This window comes from Oryzias melastigma, linkage group LG21 (genome assembly GCF_002922805.2).
Source record: "Oryzias melastigma strain HK-1 linkage group LG21, ASM292280v2, whole genome shotgun sequence".
NCBI classification, from domain to species: domain Eukaryota; kingdom Metazoa; phylum Chordata; class Actinopteri; order Beloniformes; family Adrianichthyidae; genus Oryzias; species Oryzias melastigma.
The window spans coordinates 5,851,046-5,876,797 of record NC_050532.1 but is presented as its reverse complement, the minus strand read 5'-3'; the positions used below and the strand labels follow the sequence as shown (position 1 = coordinate 5,876,797).

General features: G+C 36.3%; 2 protein-coding genes across 3 annotated transcripts in view; one reads left to right on the top strand and one right to left on the bottom strand.

Moving 5' to 3' along the window:
* The window catches only part of fgf14 (fibroblast growth factor 14), a 122,130-nt gene extending 105,257 nt beyond the window's left edge, over positions 1 to 16,873 (top strand). For both annotated transcript variants that reach the window (XM_024287324.1, XM_024287325.2), the window contains exons 4-5: positions 11,086 to 11,284; positions 13,024 to 16,873. In XM_024287324.1, coding sequence (XP_024143092.1) covers positions 11,086 to 11,284; positions 13,024 to 13,166 — 342 coding nt within the window. In that variant the 3' untranslated portion in view covers positions 13,167 to 16,873. The remainder of the gene's footprint in view (positions 1 to 11,085; positions 11,285 to 13,023) is intronic.
* itgbl1 (integrin, beta-like 1) overlaps positions 16,612 to 25,752 on the bottom strand; it is a 43,601-nt gene continuing 34,460 nt past the window's right edge. The window contains exons 8-11 of the mRNA XM_024287322.2: positions 24,881 to 24,997; positions 22,717 to 22,863; positions 20,708 to 20,821; positions 16,612 to 17,281 (exon numbers count right to left, since the gene is read on the bottom strand). Of these exons, the coding sequence (XP_024143090.2) occupies positions 17,193 to 17,281; positions 20,708 to 20,821; positions 22,717 to 22,863; positions 24,881 to 24,997 (467 nt within the window). The 3' untranslated portion in view covers positions 16,612 to 17,192. The remainder of the gene's footprint in view (positions 17,282 to 20,707; positions 20,822 to 22,716; positions 22,864 to 24,880; positions 24,998 to 25,752) is intronic.

Below are 25,752 nucleotides of genomic sequence, written 5' to 3'. Positions count from 1 at the left end.
TATGTCCATCATTGCAAAAGTACTAATGAACTCACATAAAAAAAACTAAATAGTAAAACTAAATGTCCCAAAACGAATCATTTATAATTATTACTCACTTTGGTAGCAGTTTTATTTGACATTTAACCAAGCTTGTGAAATGTTTGAATCCCTTTATGATGTCTATTTTCTCAGCCAGCGGAGGGCTTCTCTCTAAAATACAGCTAAACCTGAGTCTGTGCAGGACATTGCAGATTTCAGGATCCTAGTCCCCGGAGAATGGGGCTTTTGGGCAGCATTTGTTTTTGTGGGTGGGTGTGTAATGAGCCAGGGGAGCCATACGGGTTTGGTGTTGATGGGTTTCAGCCTTCAGGGAAACTTTATTGAAAGAGTAAAAGCTTGTGGTGGTGAAACACTGAGTCTCCTTGTCGTGTTTTTGTGTAAGAAAAAAAAAGAAAAACTTTTAAAAACTGTGATTTTTTTTTTTTTTTTGAAGGTCATTTTGGGTGACTCACAGCGTGTGGTTTAGCATCCACAGCTGTTAAAGAAAAGTACACATTAATCATAACCTTGATTTCTTAATCATTCTATGATTTGTTGGTTTTGCTGCATTTTTGATCAGTCTTTTTTATTCCCTAAGCTATAATTATTATTCATTACAATGACTTTCCATTTTCAGTGCATCTCTTAAAAGGTCAAATACATTTAGTTTGGGTTTAAGGATATTAAATCTAATAAAACAAAGAAAATATTTAATAGAACATATTTTTCTTTGACATTAATTTCCATATTTTTCTAAATGTTACTTCATGTTTTGCTCTCTACTTCAATAAACATGTTTGCTAATAATTTGCATCTTGTATACTTAACATATTTCTATCTATTATATTCATCTATTAGGTCAATTTTATTCAGTTTTACCACAGATTTTTAAGTCTTCTGTTTGTCTTTTGAATATAAAAAGAGAAACTCAAACTGCATTTTCTGCCAATCCAGCTGTTTTATTGCTTCTCTTTTTTCCACACCCCTCTTCCCTCCCTGATTTGAACAATCACATGGGTGTGCTGAAGCACCTACTGTCTGTCTACTATTTTTCGAGGTTGACCTTTTTCCATGCATTAATAGGTTTTATGCTGGCAGCATTAATAAACAATTTCTTGGTTTCCACGGCGGGGTGGTAAGCTGTCACTCTGCATATTAATGAGTGCCCTCCTTCTCATATTAACCTCTTCACTATTTTGTTTACAGCGTTATGATCCATAACCACAACCTGTAATTTTTATGAATGTATTTACCCTTTTAAAATTCGCTTTGGTCTAAAGTGCCACTCAATTATTTAACCTGGATATTTATATATACATTTTTTGCTGTTGTTTCTAAATGACACTCAGATTTGCTTTCCTATTTTAATCAGTTAAGATTTCCTGATTTGCAGTTCCTAATTACCGTCCTTGGCTTTGCTTTGTCGGCGGCGGCTGGCTGTGAAGGGGTGAGCTTTTTCAGTCCCGACACTGTCTGTGACCAAGGTCAATTATGGCCTTTCCATTCCGAGTATGGCCAATCAGAAGCCGCAAAGCCAATGATGTGAAGCACCAGGTGGCGGAGATAGAGTAGGTAGAAAATCATCCATTTGTGTTGGAAAAACTACTTAATCTTGTGCTGGTGTGAAGGTGTGTGTCAGTGGTCCTCGTTTTCTTTATCCGTCACCTTCAAGATACCAGATTTTGGTTTAAATTGCCCCTCAGACAACATTCAGTGGAAGGCTAGTAATTCCTTTCTTGCTGTTTTGAAATCTTTTTTTTGTAAGACATTTAAAATGTAAAATAAAAATAAAAAGTATTTTTTGGCATGGAATCAGAATGAAGCAGTATTTCAGACGTTTTATGCTTCTGTGGTTGAGAAACAAAAGAGGGAAGGGAATTCTGCTAGAGAAACAAGTAACATTCTACATAAAAAAAAGAGCTACTGAAAAAGCTTTATTTTAGATTTTTTTAATGCAAATCACACATAGAAATCACAAAAATCCAAATACAGTTCCCTCGTATACCTTGCAGGCAGGCCTTATGTGGCTCCAAGCCTTGTTTGTCAGGACAAGAGAACCCCCAGAAAACCTTAACACCTTATTGGTCAGTGTTCTTACCCCTGTTGCTGCAGACAATGTAATTACGGTTTTGTTTTTCAGTGGGAAACTACTGAAATCCTTAGAGCCTGACCTAACTGGTTTGAACTGGTCTTCAGCTCCACATGGACTGATGTGACAATGGATTCCTCAATGTCTTTAAAGCATTATTCCAAAAAAACCTTCATAAAACCTAATCTAAAAATATGAAAAGTTTTCATTTTGTACATAAACTCATTACTATATAGAGAGTAGAGAAGGAATTCGGACATGACCAGTGTCTTCAAATTCAGATGATCAGCCATCGCACCAGACCGTGGAGTCTAGTTTTGGATTGCGACTGTCCGTTACAACTTCTGAGTGGCGTTTGTACTTTTCAAGCTATGCAATCGTCTCCAGAGTTTATTTTTAACACGGACGACATCCTAAATATACACTTATGGTGTCTGCGAGCATACAAGTAAATACATAGGAGGAAGCGGTGGGTTCGTCCACTAAAATTACACATAGAATACCAAGGGAAAACAATAAAAAACAAAAATAAAAGAGGGGCAAATTTTATTCTGTAGTGCTGCAAGATATGAGATGTAAGACATATATTTCCAGTAAGTTGCTATATTTTCTCTGTAGTTGTCGCTCTCTCTGCCTTTGTCTGTTTAAAATTTGGTATGTCCAATGACTCCAGTTAAATTTCTTCAGTATTAAAAATACATTTTTTTAAATCAAATTTAATCCACCATCGCATATTCTAATCGCTGAAATAAATTCAAGTTAAACAATGTGATTTTCAATTGGGTGACGTCGCCAGCAGGTGACATGTTCTGCAGCGGCAGGGGCGATTCCGCTCCGATGGCTGTGCAACTCCTGTGATTACAAATTGCTTGAAAGTCTAAACTAGCCCTTAAGATACTATGTTAACAAAATAAGATTGAGTTGAAAAACATCAAACTACTAATACCAAAAGTCCAGAAAATGTCCTTATCTACGATCTTTTAAAATTGGAACAGCAAGTTTTTGCCCTTTTAGCTCTGTCTACAAAGCCTGAAGAGAAGCTGTCACACACTTTAACTTACCAGGAATTACAGACTCTTTAAGACAATATTTTTTTACAGATACATCAAAAGTTACGTCAAATTTGACTGTTATGTCAAGCTGTCTCGTCATAATAAAACAATAAAGCCTCTTTCAGGATTGTGTTTCTTTGTAGTGTAAATTAGACGCTCATTTTCTCGTCAAGAGGCTGACACAAGGAAAAAACTGATTGGTGGGATTGTGAATAAAAACCTTAGATTTATAAACTTTGAGATGTTGAATGGCTTTATTAAATATTTTGACAATACTCAATTGCCATTTTTCTTTGTCTAAGTCCTGCCGTAACCACAGTGATATTTGAGGTGCCTAAGATAAATACCTTATTTTTTCACCTCTTTGAATCATCTCAAATGAATAAATGTGAATAAATAAAATCAGAAAAAAGAAGGCGACCAGTTTTGTCCTATTTTTTACTCATTAAGGTCTTTTTTATCTTGTGAACAATCCATAGTAGATTTTTAGCAATCCATAAACCACAGTTGATCGTCCCAATTCTGTCAGTGAGAAATTTTAGGAGTTTTTCCAAAAGCAAGACCAAGTAGATGATTTGTGCTGCAACAGAGACAGTTAAAAACCCAATCAACAAACATGGCCTCTAACCACAGCTGCTGTTGTCTCTTCACAGAGCAACCAAAGCTGATTGGAGATGCTGACCATCTCATTTGACAAACAAACCACCTCCACCTGCAGAGGCTTTGTAAACAAAAACCAGCGCTTATGCAAAGGCATTTGATTAGCCACAATTACCGCCTCGGCCCCAGCTTGCTTGATTGCTTCTCCTGCAGGCTGTTATCTAAGTAATCATTGCTACTGTCACCAAATTGATGTGTCTTATTACAGCAGCCAGCCAACCTGGTGTGCAGCTCACCTCATGAGAAAAAAAAAGCAGAAGCAATTACCTAATTGAGACAAGTCGTGGAACCGTGAAGGTAAAACTGTTTTGCCTTCTAATCGCCTCAACTTCAAGGTTTTCATGTTTAATCATTCTTAAGGAACGGGGTGGTTCTTTGGTTCACCTCACACACTTTAGCTCAAATTCAATGGGCAAAAATCTCTTGAAACAGCTTTTTTTTTTTTTTTTTTTTTTTTAAAGATGCGTGTCATTTCACGCTTTCAGAGATGTGTCTTTACCACAAGGGTTTAGATAAATCCCTGTGGTCCATGCAACCTTGGAAGAACAGTTGTTCATATGCTATCCAGTGATGCAGAGCAAGGCTTTATCGAATAAACAAAAACTAAGCGTCACAAAACTCATGGTGTTTTATACCCTCATGCTACATTTACATCTGGCATGTGATACACTTTTAGCACATTCTTGAATGAGTGTTTAGCATATGGTGTTCATCCTATCTGATAATAGTGCATGTCCACCATCTACACTTGGAAGAGGCTTGGGGTAAAATGTCTAAATGGTCCAAATCTTGCTCCAGACTTTCTCTTTCACAGCTCTATTCTGATTGAAGACTTGGGCCAATATAAATTCTTGCCCTACCCCTATGGCTACTACCTACCCGGCCTCCAAATGGGGGGTAGCGGAAAAAAAGTGGCTATGCCCAAATTCCCACCCTAATCCCTAACTACTAAAAAAACTATACAGTTCTGTACTATATAGGATTTTTAAAGCAATTCAGACACCATGCTCACTATGTTTCTTTAGTTTTGCTAAAGGCTGGATATGATGTCACTGATTTTACTAAGTGAAAATCAAATCAATGCTAACATTTTGCAACATCTATTTGTAACTCCACTGTGTTCTGATGATGAAAATGTGGATGGTTTATTAAAAAATACATTTAAACATGTTTTTTACTCCGCAAAAATTGTTCGACCATAATGCATTGTAGTCTCTATTTGCTAATGTAGTGAGCATGGATGCATGCAAGTTTTTCGCTAAGACTTCTGGGAAATTTCTAGTCCGCTCGATTTTGGAATAGTAGATTCGGATAGCACTAGAATAGTGAGTAGGGAAGGCATTGGTACATAGTCATTGTCTTCAAATTCAGACATCACTCCCACTCGATGACGTCATCAATAGTCACCGATCAGCTACGTTAGCGCGTAACATATACAACATTGGTTTTGTACTTTAAAAAGTCATGCTATAAGCATTACTTACATTTATATGTAATCTTCTGTGCTTCAGAGCACACCCACGTGAAGAAACACTCTTTTCCTCTGTCGCACAAAGTGACGTGGGAGGCAGCGGAGCACTCTGTTACCCCCTAAAAAAATGTTTTCCGACAACCCTACCCCTCAAAATACCCCTACAATTGGAGGGGTAGGGAGAAGCTGTAAAAATCTGTTTTTTTCTCTCGGTGACTCTTGTTACCAATTGGAAATATTAATTTTTACGTCATGATCAATTTTCAAAGAGTTGGTATTGCCGTGAATAAAAAGGGACACGATCCATACATCAGTCCAAAAACCAAGTCCATGATTGATCGATGTTTAACTTTTAACGTCTATTAATCAAATGTTTTTTTTTTTTGTTGTTTCAATTGTCGAAACTTGTGTAGCTACTCGTAAATGCAAGAGTTTTGAACGCAGAAGCCTAAAATGTGCATATATGTTTGTTTATATAGACCTTTTATCAAAACTGGTTGCATTGTTGTTGCTGAGGGTGGTGTCAATGTAGCTTTAGCCCATATTAGCTTAAACCTGTCTATTTATTCTTTTCCTCTCTTTTCAGAGGCTTACATAGCACAATAATATTAAATGTCTTGGTTCTTTTGACACTGACCAGTCAAATCAGAGTCAGAATATAAGTTTCTGATCCACATCTCATGAATACCCCTCTATGCCAACGCCAACTGCTTTGACTGACCTCAGCAAACTCTCTGTTGTGCATCATTCAAGTGTCTTCCACTCAGAAAGTAGTCATCCAGCAAGGACACAGAGGAATCTGAGAAAACAGACGGGTAATCCTCAGGGTCGTTAGTGTCATCCCAGTTGTCTGTTTGCTTCTTCTCTGAAGGATAAGCTCTGACAGGAGTAATTCACTAAAGAAATTACACAATGATCATGGCTTTTACATTCATACCTAACCACCACTGTTAGAAGAGATTAAAAAAGAAAATGGAACATTGCAAGGGAACAAACTGTTCAGTTTACTATGCTTATTTTAATTTGTCTCAGCATTTTTAAATTATTTTACATTTATTTTACACATTCCTAACCTTAATGTCAGTTTGCAAATAAATATTAGAGTTGAAAAAAGGAGCATAGGGATTTGTCTCATGATAAAATTTAACTTTTTAGAATCTAAAGAATCAAAACAATCATAAAAAATCAATAAAACGCATCAGAAGTTTGTGATGTCTTGAGCTTCGAACGCACCTGTGACGCACATACAAGAATGCGAGTATAGCTAATGGTATTCAAGTGGGGAAAGGCTTCTCTTTCCTTTTTTATTGTTTGCCACAGTACTACTCTTCTTCCTACAGTTGAAAGAGGCTTGGTGCAAAATCTCAAATCTTGTGAATCTTGCTCCAGCGACCCGCAGCCTGTGCAGTTGATCTCGCTAGTTCTCCCGGGCGCCTGGGCAGCGGCGATTGCTATTGGCTCTGCTGAAGCCTGGGGAGCAGAGCTCGCCAGCCAGCTAACCTATCCACCTGGTGGTTGGCTAGCGTAGCTGTCGATCAAGCTTCATGGGCTCTGTGACAGAATGGCGATCTGTTGTATCCCGCCTTTGCCCAACGGTAACCAGGACAGTCTTTGTCAACCCTACGGGTTAAGAAAATGGATGGAAGGTCAGGACAAAAATCCATGCATCGAGCCGCCATATTGAATCTCTTCTTCTACCCTTTGATCTAGTCACTGAAGCACAGCTTTTGTGCTAAAGAAACCAGATGCAACTGTATTTGGAGAGAAATTCTCTTATTGGCACCTTGATCTTGGTGCTTTCAAAATGCTAAAAATGAACATATTTTTGAGAATTCTCTCTAAAAGAGGAAAAACCTTCTCTTCAAAAATGTTTCCTGTGAAGAAGGCTGACTCTATAACTAGAAAATGCATTTGGGTTTCTGTTCCCTTCCAATAGACCCTCCAGCATTAGTTCCCAGTTCATGCCTATGAGCCGAGAACTGATAACAAGCTGAAAGGCTGCACTCCTCCAATGGCAGCACAATGTTCACGCTTTCTCAGAGGAATTTAAAATTCCCCATACAAGTGATGACAGGACTAAACGGTCTTAACAAAGAGGAAGAAGACAGCCTGGATCAAGGTCACAAAAGACTTCTCTGAGTGATTCGGTTACATTTTGGCTTGGCAGGTCTACCCTGATGATTCCTAAAAGTCTTTATACAGAGAGCTCATGCAGAAAAGGACTTGATTTTCTAAATCTTCGGGGTAACGAATATGAATTATCCAGTATTTTCATCATTCATGCTGAGAATATCTTCTCTGAAATCATTTCACAATTTCTATACACAACTGTCAACAGAATGGTGAACATTTCTCTCTTTATCATACTTTTATTTAAAATATCAAGAAACAGTGTTCTTCAAAACATTTTTCACAGTAATCATTTACTTTTCCGGATCTTCTTTTGTTGCAAAATAATGTTAATGGTGATTTTACAGACAGCTTTACTGTATATCACTGTTTATATTCTACAAATATAGGAAAATATCCATCAAAAAGTTATAAATTAAGTCTGTATTTTCTTATTTTTGGCTTAAGATGCAATATTTCTCTTAAAGAATTAGTAATAATTACTTTAAAAAACCTATTTATTAATTCTATATTGCATTAAATTTAGGGTTTAGAGTTTAGTTTTTATTATATATATATATATTTTGTTGTTGAGTATTTTATAATAAAAAAAAATAACCTGTTAAATTTACTTAGAATCTTCAGGGTCTTTTTCAAATCACTGTATTTAACACACTGGATTATAAGGTGCACCGTTATGGTCTATTTTCAAAATTATGGCACATATAAGGCATCTTAAAACGACATATAAAACGACCTAAAGGTGCATTAAGCCAGACAAAAGCGTCAGAGAGAAGTCCATCAGTCAGAATGTCTTAACTGCATTCACAGTGACTCTAGAGCTTTTTAGTAACATACAACACATTAGCCACGTTAGCTAGATTAGCATTGAGAATACTTGTATCTCCCAACCTTGTTTTCAACACATAAAAAACAGACTGAAAACGCTAAAACAAATGCTACTGTGACTAAGTTAATTTCCAATGTTGTTAGTAACGCGCTGTACATAAGCTACGTTAGCATATTAAGAATACTTGTATCTCCAAAAAAAAACTCCAATACGCATTAGCCGCGTTAGCATATTTAGAAAAACATCAAAGCTTGTTTGCAGCTCTTAAAAAAATTAACATTTTGACAGAGCCCCATGTACTTCTTAAAATCCCTTCAACCTCAGTGAACACAACCAGAATTAATTAATATTTTAGATGCTCAGGATAAGGCACACTTGTTTTTTTTGTTTGTTTGTTTGTTTGTTTTTTGAAAAAAAAGTGTGTCTTATAGTGTTGAAAATACAATAGATAACGTTTGTCATTTAATTTTACCTATTCCTTTTATTTTTAGCTGTTGTGTACTATTATAAGGAATTTAATTATATTTTTATAAATGAAGTCTATATTTTGCTATTCCTACCCAATATTTATCTTAAAGAATTAATAACTATAATATAAAATAAAAAAAATAAAATACTAATAGTATTCAATGATTCTTTATATTGCCTTACCTTTTCCAGTTTAGTCTTTAGCTTGACAGCTTTTCCAGATTATTTTAAATATGCATATACTGTATATATACTGTTACATTTATCTCAAAACATTAATATTTTTTTAATTATGTAGCAAACATCAGTTTGGCCTAGGCAAGGGACTTTATATAAATTGTCAATGTTATTTTTCCACTTTATAAAAGCAATATTTGAAACAAAACATTTAATGTAAAAGATTACTCTCTAAAAGGACAAAAACACGCTATGTAGATGACCTAATAGGCCGATACATTTATGAGTTATGTTGGTTTTTGTCTCCAATCAAATAATTTAAGAAAATGCACTAACAGTGAGCACATTTAGGCCAGTTGATTTCTTAGGATACATTGTTTCAAAGAGAATAGTTTTCTGGCTTTTTTTTTCTGCAATGCCAATTTTAAGAAGTAATATTCTAGAAATATACATTTTATTGCAGTAGATAAGCTGGGTAATTGCACACAGCTAACAATAAAAATAACTTTAGTCATTGCTGGTTAATGTCAACAGACTAAAATTTTAGCCTCTTATTGGATTTCTGAGTCATTTTAGAGACTGCAGACTTTAAAAAGCACAGCAGCACATGGTAAATCAGGGTCTGAACACACAATCTCAGTGGTTTCTTTTTTCTGAAGCGGCTCACTGTGAAATATTCCCTGTAGATGTGTCAAAGCTCTCCATTGTGATGAGTGTGCTTTGATTAATATACCTGAATGAATGCCTTTATTTTTAGCCGTGCAGGGCAGGCAGTGTGGGCATGCTTTCTTATTCTCCTTCTGCTTGAAGAGGAATCGGTGACACCAGAGAGATGAAGAGCTGTGCTGTTCATACATCATCACTACACTGGGGTGGATTGAGCTGCTTGATAAGTTCTGCAATTGTTTAAACAAAGTTCAGGCATATAGATTTTTGAAATCCACTTTTTCTGCAGCTTAGATTTTTTTGTTCATCATCAGAGCTTGACAACAATATCTGCAGGGATTGTTTTGCTTATACCTTAGTCACAACTACCTTTAGGGGGGGATATGGGTGAAAAATGGGCAAACTGGTACGAGGTACGCAGGTACACATGCCAAGATCGTAGACTGCTCAGTGAGCCAGTGGAGCAAAAATGCTTATGCACATTATTTTCTATGGGCGTGCTGCGGGTGACAGGTTGTAGCGAACATTTAAAGAACACACAAGCGTACATCATAAGAGCATGTAACTTACTTTATCTTTATGCTAGGTATGTGATCCGCATTCAAGAACTTACTAATAAGCTTTTAGCAAAGTGTTCATACAGGGCTATACTAGCCAATACTAGCGCATGTACTCACAGTTGGAAGAAGATTGGTGTGAAATGTCAAAACAATGCTAATCTCATGAATCTTGCTGTAGACTTTTTCTTTCTCAACTCGATTCCAATATATGAAAGACTTTGTGTCATATATATCCGGCCAAACACAAACCCCAATGATTAAATTCTTCTTCGTCATCAATTTTCAAACGATTGGCACTTCTGTGAATTGAAAAGGACGCCACCCACACGCCACTACCAAATCCAAGACCCTGATTGGTCAAGGTTCAACTGTTTTAACTTTCAACGTACGTTCAGTGGCTGCACATTTTGTACGTAGACTTAAAAACTCGCATAGTAACGCGTGAACCCGGAAGCCCGAAATGCAAATAAACGCAAGCTTGCATAGACTTTTGATTGAGCCCAGTGAGAATGTAGCATACAAATACTTCACAATACTCTCACCCCACGCACAACTATGGTACATTCCATCTTTATAATGTCCCTGAAAGAAAATGCAAGACCTTAAGATGCAGCCACTCCTGTCCACCGCCCCCTATATCCAACCAAAAAACCTGAAACAATTGTGCGACATTTAATGCTCAAAGGCTGAGTCCCATTTCACTGAAGCTCTGGTAGTTAAAGTCAATCTTTAAGAGAATTTTTTCAAAGACAAAAGATGTACAAAGTGTTGTCTGTACCATCACCCAAATGTGAGGGTTTACCCTCCATTCTATAAATAATAAATGAAGCATCTGTTTCCTTCTTATACATTGAAAATAAGAACATTTTACTGTGGTTGGTTTTCAAAAGCCCAGTCATGGCCTTATGTGCATCGTTTTGGATGGATGGATTTTAATTGTTTCATCTGTGTGTTTTTTGCAGGAACTCTTCACAGCAGAATGCAAATTTAAAGAGTCCGTGTTTGAGAACTACTACGTGATCTACTCGTCCATGTTGTACAGACAACAGGAATCGGGGAGAGCGTGGTTTCTAGGGCTTAACAAAGAGGGCCAAGCCATGAAGGGGAACCGAGTCAAAAAAACAAAACCAGCTGCCCACTTCCTGCCTAAGCCATTAGAAGGTATGTAGTCGTAAACAGCAAGACCCAATTTGATTTATTTTTTTTGTTATATTTTACAGGCGTGAACATAAAATTGTTTTTGGTGTCTGTAGCTCAAGTAGTAAGGATTCGGTGTCCTTAAAACATCACAAGACATCTGTCCTGTACTGTAAATCTTCATCTCATACGCAACACAGCTACACCCTTTGCACATGAAATATCTATGCTCGACATATATACCTACATATGTTGATGCTGATTCACTGCTTTTTTGCCGCGGAGGCAGCCAGGGAGGCTCAAAGTATGCAGCATGGAAGGTTGATTGCTCTGCAGATGCCACCATCACTCTCGTCAGCCACCGGCTTGATTACCTGCCATCACTTTAGACATGAAACCTAAGTGAAGTGTCCTATCAAGACAGCATTACAGCCGTGTAGTGGTTGATGAATCGGCTGTAAAAGTAGGGAATAATAAAGGTCCTGAATACATTATTCTTTTTTTTGACACAATCCACAGTCTTTGAGAGACAGTCCTAAAGAAAAAAAAATGCATTATGGTCTAGTTTCTTGGAGTCTCACTCTGATCATTTTTTGATCATTATGCCATATTTAGATATTTTTTTTTAAAACTGCCGTTTCCTAGTACATAGTTTCTGCAGAGTGACAATAGTTCATTAGAAATTTGGCTCTGAGTTTTGAATAGTACCGATGGTGCATTGCAACCCCGCCCCCTTTCCTATATCAAATGTCTTTTTTTACGGCTCCTGATTCACAACAATTTGGATGAAGAAATACTCATTAATACTTAATTTTTTTTATGTCTTCCATTCAGTGGTCAACACGGCTCACATAAAAGCAAAAGACACAACACAACAACAATAGTGGAAGCACAATGACATAAGCGCAAATAGCTTGAAAATAAATTAAATTATAAAAATTGTCAGTTATTCACTTCTATTGTGAATCATTTCCATTGTGTTATGGCTTTTGTTGTCGTGGTTCTGCCTTTGTCGTCATGTTTCCACTTTTGTTGTTGTGCTTTGGCTTTTGTCATTGTGTTGTCAGCTTTTGTCGTCATGCTTCTGCTTTTGTTGCTGTGCTTCCGCTTTTGTTGTTATGCTTCACAATTTTTCATTGTGTTTTGGCTTTTGTCCTCGTGCTTTGGTTTTATGTTTTTGTGCTTCGGCTTTTGTTGTCATGTTTCAGCTTTTGTCGTCATGTTTCGGCTCTTGTCCTCCTGCTTCGGCTTTTGTCGTCATGCTTCAGCTTTTGTCGTCATGTTTCGGCTTTCGTCCTCATGCTATGGCTTTTGTGATTCTGCTTCAGCTTTTGTTGTCGTGTTGTGGCTTTTGTCTTCGTGCTTTGGCTTTTGTTGTGCTTCAGGTTTTGTTGTCATGCTTCGGCTTTTTATGTCGTGTTGTGGCTTTTGTCTTCGTGCTTTGGCTTTTGTCATTGTACTTCAGCTTTTGTCATTATGTTTTGTCTTTTCCATTTATGTGACCAATGTCAGTCACCGTTCCTCGATCATTAGAAAAACACCACAAGAACATGTTAAAACACCAAAAACATTCATCATAGTGGAACTTTAGGCAGCCATTGTTTTCTAAGTTTTATATTGTTATAGTGTTTATGTTGTCTGTGCAAGATTTCAAAACACTTTCAGCTTTTGAGAGATGATGCAAAAAAGTTGAAAAGGGGAGGTTAAGATTTTTGGTAACCGTTCTTTCTTTCTTTGTTCCCTCTTTATGTCTGCTTCTCCAGTCGCTATGTACAGGGAGCCATCGTTGCATGATGTTGGAGAAACGGTGCCCAAGGCGGCGGTAGCTCCCAGTAAAAGCACAAGTGAGCCTCCGATGATGAACGGTGGCAAACCTGTCAGCAAGCCGGACAAACCCCCGACATAGCCACGCCTGATCGGTGTCTTGTGTGCACTGGGAAAAAAAGGGAGAAAAGTGATGGAGACAGGGCTTTTTTTCTAGACTAGACTAAACTCCAGACTCTGTTTCTACTGTGGATCACATCTGAGCAAACCTCCCTTCCTCCATTCTCTTGCTCCTCCTCCTCCTCGTCCATCCTCTTTTTCTCCAACGATCTCGACGGAAATGGATTCTGAAAATTTCCAGCACAGGAGGAAAGAGGAGCTCTGATCTCGGAATGCCTTTAGGTTCCTCTAAAAACTGTGAAAAATCCTAATGACGCTTGTGGTACCGCTTGATAAAAGTTTGTCCAGAAAAAACAAAAAAACAAAAACAAAAAAAAAACAGCAAAATAAACAAAAATAAAACCTTCCTTTCTCTATATGCCCTGTTGCAGCAGAGTCGGTGTACCTTCAGATATATTTTCTATACAGCAGTTCACCAGCTACGTTCTGGGATAGAGACAATATAGATAAATCAAATATTTGGATTGTTGTCCTATATTTTTTACAAATATGTTGTCCTCTCCTCCTCTTTCTATCTATAAACACACCTTTCTCTTTGTCAAAGAACATAGAAGAAAATACATTTTGCAAGAGAGTTGTTTGGTTTTCTAAAAGAACATAACTGAGGCATCAGGAGCAGGAAAACACCATAAACAATCCATTCTTTTGCCTAAAACATTGCACACACTTTTCAAAGAAAGTCACACACACATAAAAATATATATAATAAAGTTTGTGTGGCAAATCCGAGCTGTTGCTTTTTTTGCAGTGCATAAAAACACATTGGAGGCTGACGGATAGCTTCTGCAATCATAGTTGATTAAGTGCTAATTACCGCCACTGCAATCAAAGCAAGAAGCTCCTCACACACACACAAACACATTTACAGACAGGTGTGCGTGTGGGTGGAAGAGGGCTGTGATGAATGGTGTATACATATCACTATGTTCCACCAGCGGTTCAGTCCGCTTTTCTCTGGTAAAAAAAAGAAAAGCTGAAGTCTATTTTTCTTTATCTTTATTTCAGAGCGTGGGCTCTAGGAATATTTCTAGGCCTTGTAGGCCTCTGTCAATCACTCAACTGACATCGTCGGACTGCGAGGCAGGGCTTGCAGCTTTGACCCAGATGGTCTGCGACTGCAGCACCGGCGGTCTTTATATGGCACTACTGCTCAAACCAATATAGCTGTAAACCAGTTTGTGACATTTATACTGGATGCGTCCCTGCTTGGTTCAGCAAACTAAAGCATGGATGAGGTTGTGTTCTCTTTTCGCAGCAGTAATACAAGAGACGGCTTCTAGTGTATCATTATCATTGTATAAATCTTAGGGAAAATGTCTATTTAAATCATAACTTTTTAAACGACTAAATATTATTGTTCTTGTTATGAGGGAATTTGTCTCCTAACTCAGCATGCAGAGTCCAGTACTGATCATCTCGGCCTATCACGTGCCTGTTTGGACCTTGACTCCCGGCATGCAAAAACAAGATCCCAGTCCCCACTGGGCCAAAGGTGCCTCGGTCACCCATTCATGTAGAGGATACGTAGCATTGCTCACAAAAAACAAAATATAAAAAAATCACACTTCTCCATTCTGAAATGACCAAAGTCTTTTTCATCCCAACAAAAATTGAGTATGGATCACATCCTATAGCACATCTCTCAGACCCATCTAAGCTTTCACTGTGATAGCATTCATTAGTATAGGAAGAATCACCTCTGCTCAGACCTACAAGGTCTTGACTGATGTCATTTTTGGGGAGATATAGCTTGAATGAGTCACATGCATGAGATTTCGGTAGGAACCAGGTAAGGGCTTTGCTCTTGGGCAGTCTTGCAGCTAACCCGAAAGTAATCCACTACGCTTGGTTGTTTGTCACGGCAGTTTATCAAAACTCCTATCTTTTTGCTTTGATTACTTTTTCTTTTTTTTTACCAAACAAGATTTACAATAGTAAAGATTGCTGCTGAATGCTTCTAAAAATGCACTTACTTTAGGAGAGGTTGATTTGTTTTAGTTTATTAGGGTATATTGTACATGAACATTTCTTGTAACACAACAGTGAAAATACATGTCTGTACAAAAGTGGTGATGCTATGACAGGAGTCTCATGCTACGTTCACACCGGGCATTAAGAACGCACTAAATGCGCATTCTTGAACATGCTTTCAGCATATGGTGTCACACCGAATACTACCTGATACTAGTAGATTTACCTACAGTTGGAAGATGCTTGGTGCGAAATGTCAGAGTGGAGTAAATCTGGTGAATCTTCCAACAGGCTTTTTCTTTCACAGCTCTATTCCAAAACACGAAAGACTTTCTGAATATGAATAATTTCCTTACCCCTTTGGTTTCTACATTCAGCCCTCCAAACATAGAGTTATGGAGAAATATGTCCAAATTTCCACCCTAATCCCTAACTACTAAAAAACTATATAGTGCCGGACTGTCTAGTGCCCTGGATTTTGAAAGTAATTTCGACACAATGTTCACTACTTTACTAAACGCTGGATATGACGTCACCGATTTCATGAAGTGAAAATGGAATCAACGTAACTTCCCTGTGTTCTGATGATGTCCACGTTGAACACAAGGTCAATGTTCGCTGGTCTTGTACGTAGAGCCCAAAACTTTAGCAACACAAATGTGTATTTATATTGCCTTTTTATTGAAAGTGTTTGCTCAAAAGCGCGTTGCCGATGCCGGTGTGAACGTAGCCTAACAGGCGCTGACCATCACTCTTGTGGCGTTTCCTGGATTTTACAAGCTCTACATGCCGGACTGGTTCACACCCCTGTCCGGTTGACGTTATTTTTGTAAATGACAGCCCTATAAATGTTCGTTTTTCCTGTTATGATTTCACTTTTTGCAAATCCACCTTTGGTTTGTTCTCATCTCTCTACAAGAATATTATGTAATCTTTGTTGCTTCTGTTTTGAACCTCTTTTTTCTGTACGTTGTCCCATCTGTTGCATGGGGAGGAGGATGGCGTTGATGATCTGCATGTAGTAGGTTATGTCTATCAAGAACTGTTGGTATGTACTGCTAATTTTACATATATGCAATGAGTTTGTCTACAATATACAGTTTGTTGTATACATATATACAACATATTGAATAAAATATTTATATAAAGGTGTACTGTAATGTCAGTAACTTAATCCTTAATGCAATATAGCGTGCAGTATATTATTGCACTTGTCATTTTTTTTTTTTTTTTTTTTTTGGGATGGGATAAAGAAAACAGACTGAAGTGCTTGGTTAAGCATGAAAAAAAGGCCAAAGTAGACTTACAGTAACAAAACATTTGCTTTATGGCTTTTAATGAGTTTATCCTGCTGAGCTCCTGCATCAGTGCAGCTCTAATCCCCTGATGTGACCTTAACATGAACATCCAGCATGCCACAGATAAACCATTTGTTCTTTTTTTTTTTTTTTAATTAGTGTAGATTTACATGCCAGGTGTCCTGTTTATTCATTTTTATGTTATTTTTTTCCTTTCTAAAACTGAATAGGCTCAGAATATTTTTAGAAGTATATATATTATGCCCATTGGAGTTATGTCATGTTATAACAAATTTGTAACCATGTATGATGCGTTGTTTTCCATGCAAAATGTTGTGTCAGTGCGGCACATTTAATGTTTTATTTTGGGAAAAAAAAGGAAATAAAAAGATTTACTTCCTTTTCCATTTCCTACAGCTTTTCCAATTTCAAAACAACTTTTCATTGGGTAATTGAAAAAAATCAACTAAACACAATAATCAGTTGCTCTCTTTTTGTATTGAAATATACAATTTTTCGCAGGTAACAAAAGGAAAAGAATGGCGTACATTTAAAGAAGGAAATGCATTTTTTTCACCAGTAAAACTTGCAATCAGTATGATGAAATATTGTTTTTCCTATGGAGATTACATCCATTTTTAATCCTCTTCTGGGGCTTCCAGGGTTGGATGTTTTGGGTCATGGTGTTGGTCGGAATGGCAAATGATCCTTTTCTTTCGTCAGTATTCTGCTCCCACCCAGATTTCACAGGCGTTCCCCGTCCATCCTTCCCAGCACTCACAGTTGCCGCAGTTGCACACCCCGTTCCCTGTGAGGAGATGTGAGAAGAAAAGCTGTGAATTAAAAGAGCTCTCCCATCATGCCCGACCTTTACCAAGGTTCTTCTTTTCCCACTGCTTCCCTTGAGGCAGTTCAGTAATGATTGGGATGGGGGTCAGCTGTATTCCTGAGGACTGTTTTTTCAGATTCCTTAAGCAAAATACCGGAGAAGGAAATTTTTATTAGGGCTGCATTGATAAAATCAATAATTGATTTGAATCGATTTAATCTTAATAGATGAATAATCGATTCATAAAAATATGGATCCATAAAGCTAAAGTCTGCTAGCTTGATGCTAACATTTAATAGAATTCCCCATAGAACGGCTAATGCTAATGCTCGGTCGACGTAAACATACATTGCTGACTTAACTACATTTTTATACTCACATACATGAATTTTCCAAACTCTTTTGGAAACATTTTTTAAGTAACCATTTGTGGTCTAAAGCACCGTTTTTTGCTCATTCTTTGCTTATTCTTCTTGAAAAAAGTGTACTACCGCGATTGCCACCTAGTGGTCAAACTGAAACGCCCTCCAGGAGAGACAGAACAATGTTTACAATGTTAATGATCTGAACATTTTGAACAACTTCTCTGTTTAAGAAGCAATGTAACACTGTATGCTATTTCTAATAGTTCTAATACATTTTACAGTATGTGAACTGAATCAGATTATTATAAATACTGTATATCAAAATATATAGTAGGTTATTAATGTATTTCTAAATAAATGTGTAAACTCAAAATTGAATTGAATTGAGAGGATCAAAAGAATTAAAAAGAAAAAATTGAATTAAATTGATCCAGGCTCTTGTGAATCGATTTGAATAGTTTTTGGAAATTATTATCGATACCCAACCCTAATTTCTACAACAAATATTCATAGAATGTGTTAAATATACGTCTAATGCTACGTACACACCAGGAAAGTTATATATGTCCAAGAACACAGTGTTTGGGCATTATTGATCACCCTTTTTTGGTATTCGCGCTCGACCATGTCGCTACCTGATATTAGCTCATGTACACACAGTTGGATGAGGTTTGGTGCCATGCTCATGACTCTTGCTCCAAACTTCTTCTTTCACAGCTTCTTTTCAAATATGTGAAAGACTTGGTGTCATATACAGTATCTCTGGCCGTCACCAACCACAACAATTAATTTCTTCTTCATGATCAATTTTACACAGTTGGTACTTCCATGTTTTGAAAAGACGATACATCGCTACCAAATCTGAATCTCTGATTGGTCAACTGGCTTAACTGTAGACGCCTGTTCAGTTTTCTACATAGAGCCTGAAAATTGACTTAAAATGTACATAGCAAAACATGAATGTGAGAGTTTTAAACATGGAAGCCCGAAACTCGTATTTACGCTCATTTACAAAGACTTTTTGGCTACACTTTAGATGAGGTGCTGCAAAACACTCATTATAATGTTAACAACGATAGTTAATATTTTTGTTAAGCTTATAAGCAGTTTATTAATGTGGCCTTTTAGACAATGGCCTCAATTTAGAAGTTAATAAATCCTATTAGGTATGTTAATAACCTTATTGTGCTAATAAATGTCTTCTTATTAACACCCTATACGTGGCCGGTGTGAACGTAGCATTAGTGATGTGGTACAGTGGAAGTTATCCATAACAAAACTAAATAGTTTGACTGTAAAAGCCTCAAAGGAGAACTGAAAACATTCTTTTTTAACAAAAAACCTTAACTTTAATTTATTGTTCTTCTCTAGATCAACTGGAAGAACAACAGAAGCAGCAAATACTCCAAATCTAACCTTTTTAGTTTGCTTGAATGCTAATTTAGTTGAAATAAATGTCAGTCTTTATCCTTGAGCTCTGCTTCACAAGCTCTCAAAGATACTGGGGTTAGGAAAAGGACTCCTGCCTGACACATTTGAAGAGATACTGCAATCTACTGCAAAAGTTCTCCCTGGGGGTGTGGTTGTGCGAAGGATGTGAGAAAAAGGACAAGGGAAGACGATGCACTGAACTTGAGTCATCATTTGGCTCCGCACACAAAATGACCGGATTGTTGGTAGATCTGATGACACAGGTAAGCCCCTTCCACTCATAAGATGTACATTTGCACGAGTTTTAAGTACTTTAGAGTTTTAAGGTCTTCAGTTTTCTCACATTATATTCCCTCTGACAGTATGACAGAATGGCTAATGCAAACAACGTTTTCTTATTTGAAAGCAGAAACAAAGTCTGAAAGTTTGAAAAGTGTTTTTTACAATGCTACACTCACATGTGACATTAGTGAGTCCAAAAACTCATCATTAACGCAAAACGTGTTGCTTTTTTATTGTCAGACTTCATTTCAAACTTCTAAAGAAACTTGGAAACCAATATTTGCAGAGAGGCTAAAAATATGAGCACTATTAGCTGTGTTTTATGGACACTCCAAATTTGTCTGATTTAGCATTCGAATAAAAAGAGAGACATTCACATCAGAGCTCCTGATGAACATGTTCATGATGAGTGATCCTGCATTGTGTCAAACAGTGGCTGGATGTTTCTGGGTTGCAGAAAAGCTCAGCAAACATTCTTTTCTCTTTTCAGAAAGGTTTGCCAGGATGATTGCATTTATTGCATGAAATGAACCAGGGAGCATCCCTAATACGCCAAATTTTGCACATCACTCCTCAGTTGTGCGTGTAATGAGAATCTACAGCTTTGAAAGATGCGTGAAATCCTTGGATGCAGAATCATTTCTTGGCAAACCTGCCAAACTGATTTTCAATCATTACAATGAAAAAAAATGACTCAATCAAATCTATCTGATGGGGAAAAATGTGAAAAATGGTGTCTGTCATTTGTTTCTTTCTTTCTAATTTAAATCTGCTGTGAGGAAATGAATGTTCATGTAAAACGCTCAGCCATAACTCTAATGCATACAGTTAGTTTTAATACAGATTCCTACAAATAATTATAGTCTGTGACATTTAACGGATCTTGCATTTTAATTTTTAATTCTATTTAAATTACTTTTGTGCAGTGTGTTCTTTAAATATTCATAAGCAAAAGAGTTTTGCCACACAAAAACACAAACAAATATAACTGCAAACAATTTTATTTATCCCTCGTCATAAAACAAAATCTCAAAATTCCATTAAAATATATTTTTTACAATTATTCCAATCTTTTGAAGCATTTTTTTTTAAATATTTCACAGTTCTTCAGAGAAGAACAATTACAATTTCCTTGTGAACCTTTACTATTACCGTTGTTCCAGTGATATTTACGACTAAAGTAGGTCCTGCTGTGAGATATTTTCTGGTTTTTAGATTCTGAAATAGTCTGTTCTTGATTAACTTGATTATGGACAAATCAGACGGCCCTTGGAGGGTTTGGAATGAATCCATACTAACTGGTGTGTTTGTGGCAGTGGTTCATTACCTGTGCAGATGAGACCGTCGTGTTTGTCGCACTCGCGATCATCACACTCACAGTAGTCTCCAGACACCCACCATTCTTGGGGAGAGCAGATACACTGACCGCAATGGCAGGAACCTGCACCAAGCACAAACACATTTGTTTGATATAAAATGAATTTCAACAGTACATAACATTTTTTTTCAGATTACATTTCCCTTAGTAAACATACTTTGTTACTGGACCTATTTTATGCTATTTCCTGTTTTTGTTTTTCTGCACAGCAAATCTAATTGTTTGCAGAGTTTTTACATGACAAATTATACACGTTTACCCTTTTTCCCAAAGTAATCATTTAATTTAAAAAAAGGAGAAAAAAAAGATAAAAATCTCTAAATAAGTTAATCATTTCGATAAATTCACACCCAAAGATCTGTGAGTTATTAGGTTTTGTTTTTTTTTTGGCCTACTTTCTTCTTCAGTATGTTGTGTAACTAGAAGAAACATTTAAAACTGTTATAAAAAATAAAACAGCATATATTAAAAACGCATGAAATAGAAAAGATCAATTTAAAATTAGGAAAATATATTCTGGAGGGAAGAAGGTCTAAAGCTACGTTTACACTACCCTTTAAAACACATCTTCAACCACAACTTTCCATGAAAAGTCTATAAAAACACTCGTAAATGTTCATTTTAGGCTTCAAACTCTTAAGCCTCGTTTCCACTGAGCAGTACGGTCCAGTACGGTTTGATCCAGTATCTTGAGCGTTTCCATTGTTTAATGGACCCATTAAAAAATTCCGACTCGTATTTCTTGAGAACCCCCATCCATTGTATAGAAACAAAGAACGGTACAGTTGGGGCGGAGTCGCTCAGCCGCCTGCTGATTGGCAGAAAGAGATGACGACATTAAAAAGCACCAATATAGCGCTAAGCTAGCGATTCCGCTTCCCTCTTTAGGTCTGAAACTCTGCCAGCTTGACATTAGCTCATCTCTTTACCACTATTTGAGGTTAAACTAACCCAGCAGGTCATTAAAGTGAGTTTTTGAGATAATTATAAAATAAAAACATAGATAACAGTTTATAACAACTACACACTTTTTAGCATTAGTTGAGCATGAGTTAAAACTTAAACATTTATAAAGCTTCACTCCTACTTTATTAAGCATTAGCAAGTAGTTTATATCTGTTGTTATTAGCATTTTATTCATGATTTAAAATGATTACTATGTGTTTATTATTGGTATGTTAAGACTTTATTCATTAGCAATAAAAAAATAAAATTAAGTATTAAATGATTTACAAATCAGTTATTTAGAGGTGGTTCTTGAAGTTGTAAGCTCATTTATAAAGTTTCAGTAAATGATCTCAACAACCGTAAGTCTAAAATTATGCATCCACATTTTTAGACATGTACTGTTAATCTGTTATTAAATCATTTATAAACCTATATTAATGTCACATATCTGGATGAATTCAAGTCGTTATAAAACATTTAGTATTTGATAATTAACTGTTTTTGTGAGAACTATTTATGTCTTATAAAGTCTTTAAACATGGGATGTAAGAGCTTTGATACCTGCTTAAAAAGAGCAAAAAGAGAAGGATACACAACACAAATATTTATTAAAGATTTGAAACATAACAAGCTACACTTGAGAAATATAATGACAGTATTTTTTTCCTGTATAATAATGAAAATTGGATCAGAAGTGTCAAAATCAAACAAATAAAATCATTTTAAAATAATACAATATTGCGCATATAAGCTACTTGCTAATGCTTAATAAAGTAGAAACTGAGGCTTTATAAATGATTAACTAACTAACTCATGCTCAACTAATGCTTTATTAATGCTAAAAAGTGTGTAGTTATTATAAAGTGTTACCAAAACTTACAATAAAAGTGTCTTTTGGTGTTGATATTGTGTGTTTGAATCACTTGTTTTAAAATTTTGGATAAATAGTCAAAAAGATTTTGTTTTTTTTTAAGATTCAAATAGATTTAAATAATTAAATAAATGGTCACCTTTTCCATTGCAGATGACCCCATCAGCGGTCTCACAAAGCTCTTTGCTTTGTGCATCGCTCATGTCGCAAGACCTGGGAAACTGACACAGCTTCCCAAACCAGTCCTCTTCACAGATGCAGCGTCCGCATGAGCAGTAACCGTGACCTTCCAGTGGAGGGGAAAAAAAAACCTTTATTCAGAGAAAACACAATCAAATAAAAACAGAAATAAAAAGCTTTTTGGATGACAAAGCCACGAAACCCATAAATATAGTGTTGACAGTGCAGTCTTGGAACTTGGACACTAATAGGTAGCAGAGAGGGGCGGAACTTCAGGGAGACGAGACAAGCCTACTGTTCTTTCCCTGAGGACATAAAAGAATCTGTCATCACTGGCCTTGGCCTGTCCTTAATGAACCTCTTGTGCTTCAAAGACACATGAAAAACTAAGAACAGAAATGGCAGGCGTAAACACACACACTCACACACAGGAATCCAAAGAGCTTTAATTGGTCAGTGAAGGCAGCAGGGTGCTGAGGAGCCAGAATAGCTGTTAGTCTGGCTGGAGTTTTAACAAGCACCGTCAAACTTATCCTTCTGTCCTTTGACTGCAAGGGAAGTCTGACATCATAGAAATAAAAGCTTAACCTTTTTTGTGTCTGAATAGTCAACTTCATGTTCTGAGCTGGTAATAAGACAGGAATTGTCACAGGGAGCCGTTTTATATCCAGCGTTTGTTGTTAAAAAGTCCTTTTGATTTTTTTTTTAAATATCGCTCATATTATTTATTTTTCATAATGATAATTACTGTCACCAATGACACATTCATGAAACAAAAGAAGCTGACAGAACATAGTATCTTAGACATACCTTTTTTAAATTTATCTTAAGTTTTGTTTAAGGAAAACTAAACATGTGTCAAGCTTCAGTTTGTAAAAAAAAAAAAAAACAATAACTGAGAGATTGAAGCTTTTGTTAGATTTTTTTTATTGTTACTTTTGTCATATTTTTGTATTTTTGTAACAGAATGAAAATGTCCTGGCTGTGCCACAAACTCAAAACATACAATTTTCATGTCAAGCAAGAAAAAAAAATTATTATTAAAAAATAAAAAAATATATATTTTATTCTCTTCCATGAGATGAATTTCTTGTGATTTGACAGATAACTGTTACCTATTACTTCTTTATTATACCACAAAGTGACTAAATATTTAGTTGTGTCAAATTTAACAATTGATAATTAAAAAAATGAAATTTTCCATCCTGTTGTCACGACATGCTTGATGATATAAATCTGTAATTATTAATATAAAGAGGGTTCACTCTTTATTGCTGTGAATAGGATCTTATTGTATGAAGAATTGATGACTCAGTTTAAACCTTTTATGAGAGAATCCTAGTTGAAAGTCTATAAATTGCCCTGTGACCGATCCACAGTAATCATTAACAAAAGTGTTTTTGTTAAATTACTAAAAAAAAGTTCAGTTTCTTTGAACACTTAAAAATATGTTTTTTTTAATGTCCAGCCAGTTTTAATATCTCTTAATTACCATGAGTTCCCAGCTCTGTAGGAATTTTTAAATATCTTGGAGTTGTAAAGCTGTGGGTGGAATATTGGAAATGATTATGTGTAGTATGTTTTGCTGGAGGGTTATAAATGAAACGAGAAGCCTCAGCCGTAGGTGAAGTGGAGTGGCAGCCGTGACTGGTCATGTATGACTGCTTTAATCAACTCGGTTGGGAGAGCGGTTAATTGCTTTGAAGGTACAACAACCTCGCCCTCACTCAATTAGTCTGCACCTGCCTTTCACACAGCTCACATTGTACTCTCCCATTTAGGGAAGGACTGTAAGAGGGAAGGATATATACATATACATATACATATACATATACATATATATATATATATATATATAAAAATATAAATGCCTGAGGATGGGTATGTGATTGGCATAAGCATTTGTTTTGATAAACTATTCTTTATAAGCTTAGCTTACTTTTTTTGGCATTTACAATGAGAAATGTTAGTTGACACTTTGTGTGTAGACTAGACTTTTTTTTTTTAAATTGTGACAATAAAACAAAAATGCCTTTAAAATGTAATCTTGTGTTTATAGAGCATGTGTAATTCTCTGATTTCTATTTGGCCTAAGTAACTTGCTTGTGTCTGTGTCGTCTTACCTCCACAGACCTCTCCATTAATGTCCTCGCACTGACGGTCGTCACACTCACAGTTTTTGCCGTGAATGCGACTGTCCCCGGGTGGGTGGCAAGTACACTGACCACACTGACATTGACCTGGAAAAAAATATATATACTTTTTATCTCAGCTTCCTTTCGGAAAATCTACTTAAGTGAGTTTTTTTTTTGTGTGTGAATATAACATAGGAGAAAAGGCACTAAAATCTTTTCATGAAAATCAGTCATTCTATTACCTTTAAAGGCTGGAAACACTCACACGGCCAGCCCAATTTGATTTTCTGCTACTTCAATCAGTGAGCTTTCAGTAAAGAAGGACACCAGTGAGGTTTATTAGTGAAGCTGAAGCTCAATAAATAAATCTGTGACCTTAAATTGGATGAAATTTCCTTTTTTTTCCTATCAGTCATTTTACAGACACAACACCAAATGGTAAAGTCCTTTCCACACCTTTTATATAATGTTTTATGCTCTTGTTTTGTAATAAATGACAACTGTGAACTGAATAAAGATGTATGTGGATCAATAGTTTATCTTAAGGTTTACAAATCTAAAAAAAAAAAAAAAACAATCTGGAGTGATCTACTTTCAGTCAAAGGTGAGTCATTTAAACTGCTCTCTGCAGAGGAATAATACTTTTTTAATGAGTTCTATCCATGTTTCTATTTTCTCCAAACTTGACTTTGCAGGGTAACTGAATCCTGTTCCTGTAAGGGACGTTTTGTCTCAGTAGTCACCTTACATATATCCATGATGTGAATTTGGCTGGCTCCATCATTTTGATCACTCACTGAGCGGACCTCGCAGCAATAAATTGTGCAGAGCAGGGATTTACAGGACAGCTATGGCACTGT